We start from the raw sequence: 12366 nt of genomic DNA, 5'->3' as shown, positions 1-12366 counted from the left end.
GCTGGTTGGCTGGTTGGCCGGTGGCTGGTTGGCTAGCATAGCCACTGACTATCATGGTTGGTTGGCTAGTGGCTGGTTGGCTGGTTGGCTGGTGGCTGGTTGGCTAGCATGGCCACTGACTATCATGGTTGGTTGGCTAGTGGCTGGTTGGCTGATTGGCTGGTGGCTGGCTGGCTGGTTGGTTGGTGGCTGGTTGGCTGGCATGGCCACTGACTATCATGGTTGGTTGGGTAGTGGCTGGTTGGCTGGTTGTTCGGTGGCTGGTTGGCTAGCATAGCCACTGACTATCATGGTTGGTTGGCTAGTGGCTGGTTGGCTGGTTGGCTGGTAGCTGGTTGGCTAGCATGGCCACTGACTATCATGGTTGGTTGGCTAGTGGCTGGTTGGCTGGTTGGCCGGTGGCTGGTTGGCTAGCATAGCCACTGACTATCATGGTTGGTTGGCTAGTGGCTGGTTGGCTGGTTGGCTGGTGGCTGGTTGGCTAGCATGGCCACTGACTATCATGGTTGGTTGGCTAGTGGCTGGTTGGCTGGTTGGCTAGTGGCTGGTTGGCTAGCATGGCCACTGACTATCATGGCTGGTTGGCTGGTGACTGGTTGGCTAGCATGGATTGCTCACAGCGATTGGCTAACTCGATGTGCTCGTGGCTGGTTAGCTACCCCGGGATGTAGAGAAGGTAAAATTTGTTGCGAATCCAGACTTGCTTTGGAGATACTTGAACTAACCTGGAGAGAACGGGAGCTAGCTTAAAATCAGCAAGATCCGGTAGAGAGACGAGGAGAGCTAGCATAGAGCCAGCTAGAGGCAGTACGGAGTCGATGGTAGCTATCTGTTTAGAGATAAGGCGGATTAAGTTAGGGATAGATAATACTGAGACAGACGTCCTCCAACGAGACGTGTAAGAGGTAGTTTTGACACAAAGACAGTTAGCTTAGGGTCGAAGCTCACTAGATGATTAATAAATAACATTGGAGACACGGAAAGAGAGAATCAATGCTATAATCATTTCCAATGCTATATATTTCATTATACACGATCCCACGCCACTCGTGTCTCAAGACACACTGATGCGCGGTCTATTGCTACAATGACTGTACGGTGAGATTGCTTTACTCGTTATTGCTTACTTACTTGCTTATGGTCGTGCAGGCACAAGGCGTGGGGGACTGAGGGCATGGGGTCTGGGGACTGAGCGTACACCAGTGTGTCGATTGGGGACACGATTCCACGCGATGTCCCCAATCGACACACACTGGTGAAAGAGTCCATTGCTACGATGACTGTATGCTGAGATTGCTTTGCTCTCGTCGCGCAGGGACACGCTCAGGGCGAGGTGTGGGGACTGAGCGTACATCCGAATCAGAACATATGTGTGACGAGCAGCGACGATTGCACGCTGCGCATCTGGCAGATGGAGATCCCGTGTCAGATGATCAGTTTCATGAAACTGCCGAAGCCATCTCGTGCCGTCGCTTTCTCGCCCGACGGCCGCAGCATCGCTGTTGGATACAAGGACGGTACGCAAAAACATCAGCGGAGCGAAGATATTGTGTGCGGTCCAGTGTATAGTAAAGTTAGTCTGTTAGTGTTTCCGTTAACGTGGGATCCACGAGGATCCACTTAAGATCCACGCAGGATCCACGTAGGATCCACGCAGTATCCACGTAGAATTCACGTAGGATCCACGGAAGATTCACGTAGGATCCACGTAAGATCCATGCAGGATCTACATAGGATCCATTTAAGATTCACGTAGGATCCACGTAGGATCCACGTCAGATCCACGTAGGATCAACGTAGGATCCACGTCGGATCCACGTAGGATCCACGTAGGATCCACGTAGGATCCACGTAGGATCCGTACGTGAATCCTACGTGGATCCTACGTGGATCCTGCGTGGATCCTACGTGGATCCTATGTGGATCCTGCGTGGATCCTACGTGAATCTTACGTAACTCCTACGTGGATCCTACGTGGATCCTACGTAACTCCTACGTGGATCCTGCGTGAATCCTACGTGGATCCTGCGTGGATCCTGCGTGAATCCTACGTGGATCCTGCGTGGATCCTGCGTGAATCCTACGTGGATCCTACGTGGATCCTACGTGAATCCTACGTGGATCCTACGTTGATCTTACGTGGATCTTACGTGAATCCTACGTGGATCCTGCGTGAATGCTATGTAAATCCTACGTGGATCCTGCATGGATCCTACGTGGATCCTACGTGGATCCTGCGTGGATTCTACGTAGATCCTGCGTGGATCCTGCGTGGATCCTACGTGTATCCTGCCTGGATCTTACGTGGATCCTATGTGGATCCTACGTGGATCTTACGTGAATCCTACGTGGATCCTACGTGGATCTGACGTAGATTCTGCGTGGATCCTACGTGGATCCTGCGTGGATCCTACGTGAATCTTGCGTGGATTCTACGTGGATTCTACGTGGATCCTGCGTGGATCCTACGTGATCCTTGTAGGATCCTTGTAGGATCCATGCAGGATTCACGAGCAGTATATTCACTGGCCAGTAATCAGAGGAATTGACATCAGTTAAATTACAGTATTAGTATAACTAGTAGGTTTTCGTTAATTGAGTAAATAATTACACGTTATTGGTTACATTTAAAGCGATTTTATGCAATAAATCGATGTAGATCTATTTATAGACGATTGTACATCATTGGTCGTATTGTATCATTGTATCATTGTCGTCGTATCATTGTATAACACACATTGGTCGTATGCGGGGTTGCTTTATGCATGTGTTGTAGGTGAGGTTTATTTAAGTGAGGTAATGAAGGTGACATTTGTTTACCTGTATGTATGGATTTACAGGTGCAGTTTCTATAATTGATGCGGAAATGCTGCAGGAACGGCACACCTTTCATCATCACAAGGAGAACATATCTGATGTCAGGTTTTCACCAGGTATATATAGTCTAATCGCCCGAACATATAGATTTCACAAACAAAAAAACATACCATACTCTACGGTAGCAGTGAATTAAATTACCACGAACTGGTGCTTTGTTATGAAGAGAATTAATTTATGTATAAATTAAATCAATACAATCCATCATCTTATATGTTTTCGACTGGGTTCCCAAACAAAATTACCCTATTGTAGCGAGTTGAAATGAAACCCAATGACTATCAATCCCACCAGCTTATCTTTCTTCTAAATGCTGTCGAAATAAATAATGTTAATCTCATCTAATAAAGTTGTCGGACGGTTATGATGTTTCAGGCGCAGGCAGATACCTGGCAGTAGCCTCACATGACAGCTTTGTCGATATCTATAGCGTGCTAGAGTTGAAGCGAGTCGGCACATGCAAGGGTAACTCCAGCTACGTCACACACGTCGACTGGGACGTCGAAGGTACGCAACGTTATTATTTATTATTATCGAAGTCAAGCTGGTTTTTAAAGTTAGGAGCGAACCGGTATTGATAGAAGGTTTCCTTATAATAATGATATATTTTATAATTACGTTAATATAGACGTTATATTAATACGTTGCGTTAATATATACGGTATATTATATTATACTTACGTTTCTTCTTGAGGGGAGATTTGAAATTATGGAAGGGACGGTGCGTTTTTTTCCCTTTATTATTTATCTCGAAGTTTTGTGTTTGTACAGTTTTGCATTTTCTTATTGGTATACCTTTCCCATAACAGTCTGTTAATTCAGAATTATTTAAGTTAATCAGTTACTTAGAATCTTTTATGTCGTAATGCATATAACTTATAACATATCCTATAATAACTCGTGTTTAAATGTTGTGTTTCATTAGAAATATTACTTCATATTTTGATAACTAATTTCCTAGGAAAACTGATACACACAAACTCGGGCGCCAGAGAGGATCTGTTCTTCCTGTCGCCAAAAGGAAAACGTGTCGCTATTCCCACACTGGAACATGGCAAGATTAACTGGGCAACGTTCACATGCGTTCTCGGAGATCTCGTCGAAGGAATATGGCCTCCAGGAAGTGACGTCACTGACGTGAACGCCGCCTGCCTGTCACACAGCAAGCGGCTTCTAGTCACGGGGGACGATCTGGGACACGTGAAGCTTTTTGAGTTTCCAGTTAAGGTAAACACCCAACTGTATACATGGCAGCACGATAACAACTCATATATATAATTGATGTGTAAAAGGAAAACGAAGTCTTTTACAAATGTGATATTTGAAACCTTCAAACTATATAAATTGGTAAAAGAACAGCATAATTTGTTTTTTGTTTCACGCGCCGAGCAGACTTATATGTTGGTGTTCTTTCAGGGCAAACATGCCAGGTTTAAGAAATATCAAGGTCACAGCTCACATGTTACAAACGTCCGCTGGAGTATGGACGACCGCCACCTGGTGTCTACAGGTGGAAACGATACATCCCTTATGGTTTGGTATCACCAAGAATCATCAGAGAAAAAGTGCAGCCATGGCGACAGTGATGATTCAGACACGGATTCTGAGGAGGAAGGTAACAACCTGCGTTCGAAATGAAGATCTGTCCCTCGTCCCTCCTTGCTCGCGCGCGCGCGCGCTCTCTGCGTCTCTCTCTCTCTCTCTCTCCTCTCTCTCTCTCTCTCTCTCTCTCTCTCTCTCTGTCTCTCTCTTCTCTCGTCTCATCTCTCTCTCTCTCTCTCTCTCCTCTCTCTCTCTCTCTGTTCTTCTCGCTCTCACTCTCTGGTTGTGTGGAAATGAGGGTCGCCTTGCGCGCGGCATAGTGTGTGTTGGTGATGTGAGTGTGTGTGGAATGTGTGTGTGTGTGCCTGGTTTGTGATGTTGTGATCGTGTGCTGTTGTGTGTGGTGTGTGTGTGTGTGTGTGTTGTGTTGTGTGATGTGTGGTGTGTGTGGTGTGTGTGTGTGCCGTGTGTGCGCTGCGTTAGTACGTGTATGCCCTTGTTCGCCTGGACGTGTGGTCTGCGGCCCTTCTCTACTTCTCTTATCTCTCACACTCATTCTTTTATAGGCTATGATAGCGACTGTTCGCACCGAGAGTCCACGTTGGATACTTTCCGACAAAGATCTACGTGTAAGAATATTGTGTGAGATGAAGGGGTTGAGCAGAGCCACATCTCTTCAGCGGATGGGATAGCGACGAGGGGCCACGAATTTCCAGTAAGCTGATCATCGTTTCTTGTGAAACATTCGTAGAGCCATACCGTCACCGGAGTGTCGTGCGCTCCGGGGTGACGTGGTGCGTGCATGTGTGTAGTGTGTGTTGTGTTTCTGTGTGTGTGTGTGTGTGTCGTGCGCGCTGCGCTGCGTGCTCGCGCGCGCGTGCGTACGTGTGTGTGTGTTGTGTGTGTGTGTGTGTGTGTGTGTGTGTGTGTGTGTGTGTGTGCTGTGCGTCGCCTGGGCGCTGCGTGGCGTCGCGTGCGTGCGTGTCGTGCGGCTTGCGTGGTCGGTGTGCGGGTAAACGGTCTGAATCCCTAACACATGTCTAATATACGAAACATTGGACAGATCCACCTCCTGTGGTCTCTTATTATAAGCCGTAACACAATTCTCTCGAAACTTCTCTATAGTGATGGATTTACATTCAGGTATCAAACTTCAGGTTCACGTATTTCGATTATACGGCTTGACACTAATTTGCTCTAGACATTAGAACAGCGTCGGTATGGCGCTTTAGCTTCCTAGTGTGTAATCCAGCGGAGAATACAGTTCCGCTAAATTCTCTCCAATCTATTGATTGAAGGAAACACTGTGAGTCGAGCGGCGACCGAACATAGTGAAAGTGCAGAAGGCGCCGCCACCAGTGACATCTAGTGGCAGACTGAGGAATATTAAAGAAGTGGAGGTATTCACCGAAATCTATCGAGCTTATTATTACACTACGCTATATTAGCTACTATATATTATATATAATATATATATATATATCATATATACTAGCGGAATTACGCCCGGCGTGTGGCCCGGGGAAGACGTCAGGTGCGTACTGTCAGTTCGGTGACCGCTGGTTTGAAAGGAAAGATGCCTCCAACACAAATCTAAACTATGCATCCCAATCCATTCCCATCCCATCCCCAATCCCATCCCATCCCATCCCATTCCCATCCCATCCCATCCCATCCATCCCACTGGCCGATGCCATGCCATTGCTCATCCATCCATGCCATCGCATGCCATCCCATCCCATCCCAAAACGAGTAAAATATAAATTAAGAAATCAAAAGATAAAAGACATATAATTATAACAAATAACAAGTAAAAAGTTAAAAAACAGTAAAAATAATACATACTAAAGACGCGTAGGTAAAAAGAAAAAAGGAATAAAGGGCGAAAATAGGCAACTGCGCGTAAAGTATCTCTTTCGCATTGGATTATACGTACGCTGATGTTATCTGGTACGCACGCCAATCTATTTGCATGAATAGGAATTTTTATTTACTTTTTAACTTTTTAAATTTTGTTTTTTAGCCAGAACCCACCTCCCAGAACGGGTTGCTGATTCTTGAAAATATCTTTAGTTTCCTCTAGGCTGGGATATCGAGTTATCTAGTTATGCGAGTTACGAGACTAATTCGGGCTGAAAACTTTTATATATATATTATATATATTATATCTAGGTATATATATATATATATATGATACGGCACACACACGCTGGCGGAAACACGCTACGCACCACGCACGTCACACGCGCACGCACACGCACACGCCGGCGGACACACACACAACACACACACACACACACACATACACACACACACACACAGCACACACACACACACACCACCACACCACACACACACACACAACACACACACACACACAGCACACAACAAGGCAATGACCCCGTGAACATTTGAACTATAGGCGCCATATCACGCTCCTGTAAACTTGCTGTTGTACGAGTCGTAAATTTTACAGTTAGTGATATGATTTTCCACGCAGGAATTGGTGCTCGATCACATACATGGCTATCGAGGATTTGACTGCAGGAACAATGCGTTCTATCTGAATGAGGGCATGGATATTGTCTATCATGCGGCCGGGGCTGGTATCGTCTATAACATTTCTTCGGGTAAGAATGGTCCTCAACGTTACCTAAATACACATTAACCCTAACCCTAATTAAATAAATGCGTAGACATTAATTCATCCTTCTATGAATGAAAGTCACAGCAATGCGTAGACATTAACTCATCCTTATGTAAATGAAAGTCATAGCAGCCATGCGTTTAGACGATTAACTTCATCGCTTATGAAACTCAACCAGTCTATATGCACCATGCCCGTAGCATACTTAAACTCATCCTCTATGCTAAATGACAGTTGTCACTAGCAATGGCGTCAGACATTAACTCGATCCTTTATGTAAATAAAAGTGACTGTTAGCAATGCTGCCTAGACATTAATTTCATCCTCTATATAAACTAAAAACCGTTGTATAGCCGAATGGGTAGATTATTAACTGTCCTGATGCAATGAAAGTCCATACGCAATGCGTTTAGAGACCATCTAACTCATCTTATGCTAAAGAATGTCATTCAGCCAATGCGCTAGACATATAACTCATCCCTTATCGTAAATACAAAGTCGTATCTAGGCACTTGCGTAGACCATAATTCATTCTTATATTAAATAAACGTTATAGCGAATGGCGCTAGATTCTAACTCTATGCCTTATGAAATAGAAAGTCATTAGCAATTGTCGGTAGACACAATAACTCATCCCTTATTGTAAATAAACGTTATAGCAATGCGTAGATATTAACTCATCCTTATGTAAATGAAAGTCATAGCAATGCGTAGACATTAACTCATCCTTATGTAAATAAAAGTTATAGCAATGCGTAGACATTAACTCATCCTTATATAAATGAACGTTATATAGCAATGCGTATAGATATTATCCTTAACGTCATATAGAAAGGTTAAAACATCTAGTCTGCATTGTCTTAGATTACCGTCCTAGCTTTGGAGAAATCATTGTTCCGCACACTATCATTTTTATGAGGAGTATGTTTTTGCATGTGTTTTTTTTTAAATTTTTATTCAACGTAAGCCCATAGAGCACTAAATATGTGTTCGATCTTGAAACAAACGTGCGTTTAGGGTAGTTAAAAAGCTAAAACAAGTGCCGGATTTGCCGTTTTGGTGCGCAGTAAAATTTCTCACTGTTTCAGTCGCATATGTTTGCTTACCACAAACAGAGTGGCAAAATATTGTTATAATGTAGAATTTTAATCACAACGAGTTTAATCAAAATCACATAACTGTATTTTCATAGTTTATATATTGCAAAAATAGCGGGATAGATATAAAATAATCACTATAATGTGCGCGTAACTGTTGTGTCGTAACATTCTGCAGGTACTCAGTCATTCTACTTGGAGCATACTGATGACATCACATGCCTCGCTATCAATAAACATCCTAAGTACAAGAATATAATAGCGTCAGGCCAGATTGGAAAGATACCTGCTGTCCACGTGTGGAATGCCGTGACCAAGCAAACACTGTCTATATTACAAGTATGTTTTTAGCGTAAACTCATTCTATTTTCCCAATTTGAAAGAGATGTCAGAAATAATCGGGTTTAGCGTTCGTATCAGGTAAAATTATATTAATAATAAACTTTATAAAAAAATAAATAGCTTATATAATTATTATAACAAATCATAAAATATAAACGTAATAAATATAAAATCATGACGTAAATCATTTGTTCGTGTGTATTTGCTTGCGCGAGTCTGTTGGCAAGGGGGTAGAAAAATCGCAACGCGGCTGCACACGCCCCATTTCGTGTAAATCGTAGGCAAAATTTCAACGTTGCGCATAAAATCTGGGTGTGTTTATTTCTCAGTAGCCTATATGTCTCGGTGCATATCAGAGATCGTTTTGTGTAGTAAATAGTGGTATCTAGTTAACCTTGCATTGTCCTGCAGGGACCCCACACGAAGGGTGTGTGTTCGGTGGACTTCTCCTGTTCTGGAAAGCTGCTGGTAACAATCGGACTGGACGAGACACACTCGGTAGCCGTGTGGCGTTGGAGTGACGGTAGGAGCATTAAATCATGATGCAACGAGTAGCGGGTATAAATAAACGTATAGCAAATGCGTAGATTTTAACTCATCCCTTATAGCAAATGAAATAGTCATAGCCATATGCGTAGAGCAATACACTCATCCTTATGTAAATAAAAAGTTATAGCAATATGCGCCCTATAAGGAAATCTAAACCCTCCAATACCTTATATAAATAAAAGTCCATCAGCAATGCGTAGACTCATTAACGGTCTCCTTGATATAGAATGAATCGTTATACCCAATACCAGGGCAATGCGTATAGATCATTACCATCACATCCCACTCATCCATACCAATAAATGAACGTATATATAGGCAATGCGTATATGATATTAATCCTAAACTTCGCAACGAGGACTAATCATAGGAAAGGTCTAAAAAACATCACTAATGCGTGGACACTTGTCTTACCGATTACACCCGCGTAACCTACCACCCCCCGGCACCCTTGGAGAAATCGACCTCTGTTGGCCGCACACTATCAATTTTTATGAGGAGTATGTTTTTGATCGTGTTTTTTTTAATTTTATTCAACGATACCGCCCATAGAGCACTAAATATGTGTTTCGATGCTTGAAACCAAACGTGCGTTGTTAGGTAGTTAAACAAGCCACCAAAACAAATCAGCCGGATTGCGTTTTGGTGGCGCATAAAATTTCTCGACCTGTTCAGTCGCATAATGTTTTGCTTACCACAAAACAGAGCGTGGCAAAAATATTGTTAATGAGAATTTAATCAACACGAGTTTAATCAAGACATCACCTATACCTAAGTGACATTGTCATAGTTTATATATTGGGCAAATAATAGCGGATAGATATAAAATAGATCACTATAATGTGCGCGTAACTGTTGTGTCGTAACATTCTGCAGGTACTCAGTCATCTACTTGGAGAATACCTGATGACAACCTCACATGGCTCGCTATCATAAAACATCCTAAGTACAAGATCATCCACAATACCAGCCGTCAAGGCCATGATTGGAAAGATACCTGCTGTCGCACGCGGGTGTTGGAAGTGGCCGTGACCAAACGGCTAAACACTGTCCTACTACATTCAAGTATGTTTTTAGCCGTAAACGTCCTTCTATCTCTCACACCAACGAGACTTAATGCAACAGACGACCTGTTCAGAAAATACTAGGCTGGCTTTCTTATTCTGTCCTCTGTATGCAGGCTAGATAACTTCACCTCTAATAATAAACTCCTCCTTATACCAATTAACAAATACAAATATCTTGTTATGCCCCTTATACATACACTTATTTATAATAACAAATCATAAATATAAACGTAATAACCCATGATACAAATCACTCGGACTAAATCCCATCCTTGTCGCTTCCCCTCTCCTTGCCTGCCTATTTTGCCTAATGAGGTTCTCCGTTCGCACTTACCTGTTGCCAAGGAGGCTACCACAAACCATCGCCACTAGGCCTGCCTCCGCCATCCGCTCCCATTTTTTTCGCCTCTCCTAATCGTAACGGCTATAGGAATCTCTTCACGTTAACAGACATCAAAAAAACATCCTAGGATGACATTCCTTTTTTGTTCTTTAGCTTTTAGCCTTAATTCAATATATTCTCCGTAGCGATCGGTTATTAACATGTATGTATTCCGTCCATTTGTGTAGTCAATAGTGGTATCTAGTTAAACCTTGCATTTGTCCTGCCAGGACCGGCCCTTCGCCACATCAAAGGGTTGTGTTCGCGTGGACTTTCCCCCCTTTCTACTTCCTGTCTCTGGAAAGCTGCTGGTAACAATCGGACTGGACGAGACATCCACGGGAGACTCGTTATTCCGTTGCGGCGTTGGAGAGTGACGTAGGAGCCTGCGCTTAAATCATGGGAAATTGCACCCCGTATCACATCGAGTAAGCCGGGTGATTGCCGAAATGATAGCTACTCCCTAGTCGCATTTCCAGGTGTACCCACTTTCAATCTTTAATTTACCCGCGAACGCGACCTACGATCACGCGACCCTGCGCACCATATATATCCCCGATACTATCCACTATATATATATATTATATAATATATATATATACTATATATCACGACCACTAAATAATAAGGAAAAGCATCAAAAAAATTATTCGAGCATAAATTATTCGGTGCCGCGTTTCAAGTCTACTACTCACTGATAGCATTTTTTCTTGGCTATGGACTTGGTTATGGACCGAGTGGCAGACTCGAATCTTAGTGTTCTTCCCCGCCCGTGTATCCTCTCATCACCCCGATAATACTTATCCTAGGTCGATCCTAGTACTTCAATACATATTACACTTTATATGGTCCCCGACCTTGCTCTCGTTACAACGGCTACCCCCGCTAAGTTGCGGATCCGCTGCCGGAAGCGACGGCGGCTCTTCCACTCGCCGAGTTCCGTCCGACTGCGACAGCCATTTATAACGTCGGCGTGAAACACTGTTCGCTCTGTCGGTCGTCCGGCGGAGAGCTGACGTCTAAGCGGGGAATCCTGTCCGAAAACCACACACAGCGCCCAGATAAACATGCAGACGATGCTGTCAGTCGCATTCGCTGCCGTGCGTCCGCCATTTTGTTTTCTATGTTTTTTTTTTTCCCAATGTCCGCATTTTTTTTCTATCGAGTTGTTTAATTACGCTGTTCTCAGGCAGGTTCAAGCCTCTAACCCACCCGCGTAAGGGCATGCAGCGTAGGTTTCAGTATAAAATTTTTTCTACTCTTCCTTTCTCCCTATAGGTTGTTCTCTGATATCGGCGTGTGTTTTGTGTTTTTTTTTTAGGAGAACGTGACCTATTAAGCGGGCTCGTTGACTGGGTCCGTGTACGTGTGGAATGATAAATGGCTGCTACGCACCATCCACGGCGCTCATTCGGGGCCCATCTTCGCAATGTACACCAAACGGCTTAGCTGACGTCTCAATCCGTAACTGTGGCAAAGAAGAGTGAACCTCAAGTAATCACGGGCCTAAGCGCTGCAGTGCGGGGAGGCAAGGGGGCAGCTGCCCCCTAGTTTCGGAGCAAAAATCTAAAAGAATCTAAATCTGTCCTCTACGAACAAAGAGAATCTGCGTCAGTCAGAATGAAGGCTGTACATTAGTACTACAAAAGTGGCCTCAAATACCATCCTCCTGCGATCTATCATTTTCAAAATTTTCTGGTTGGAGGACACGCCAGCTTTGTTTCTCAAGCCCTCTCCTTGAAATCCTGGATCCGCCACTGCCTACTACGAATCTTGTTCAGCCCTAAGCGGCATATATATATAACAACTATATATATATATATATACTATATATATATATATAATATATAGTATATACCACAT

At 43.7% G+C, this 12366-nt stretch overlaps 1 protein-coding gene across 1 annotated transcript in view; it reads left to right on the top strand.

Moving 5' to 3' along the window:
* Window positions 1–12366, top strand: part of LOC106820573 (echinoderm microtubule-associated protein-like 6) — a 41338-nt gene that overhangs the window by 15874 nt on the left and 13098 nt on the right. The window contains 15 exon segments of the mRNA XM_014825083.1: window positions 1316–1517; window positions 2841–2933; window positions 3253–3384; window positions 3839–4104; window positions 4294–4492; window positions 4986–5026; window positions 5029–5046; window positions 5736–5819; window positions 6920–7049; window positions 8342–8502; window positions 8917–9028; window positions 9931–10119; window positions 11415–11545; window positions 11547–11603; window positions 11825–11946. Of these exon segments, the coding sequence (XP_014680569.1) occupies window positions 1316–1517; window positions 2841–2933; window positions 3253–3384; window positions 3839–4104; window positions 4294–4492; window positions 4986–5026; window positions 5029–5046; window positions 5736–5819; window positions 6920–7049; window positions 8342–8502; window positions 8917–9028; window positions 9931–10119; window positions 11415–11545; window positions 11547–11603; window positions 11825–11946 (1937 nt within the window).

Source organism: Priapulus caudatus, unplaced genomic scaffold (genome assembly GCF_000485595.1).
Source record: "Priapulus caudatus unplaced genomic scaffold, Priapulus_caudatus-5.0.1 Scaffold42, whole genome shotgun sequence".
NCBI classification, from domain to species: Eukaryota; Metazoa; Priapulida; class Priapulimorpha; order Priapulimorphida; family Priapulidae; genus Priapulus; species Priapulus caudatus.
Note: the sequence above shows the minus strand (reverse complement) of the source record. Positions and strands in the feature narration are given on the sequence as shown.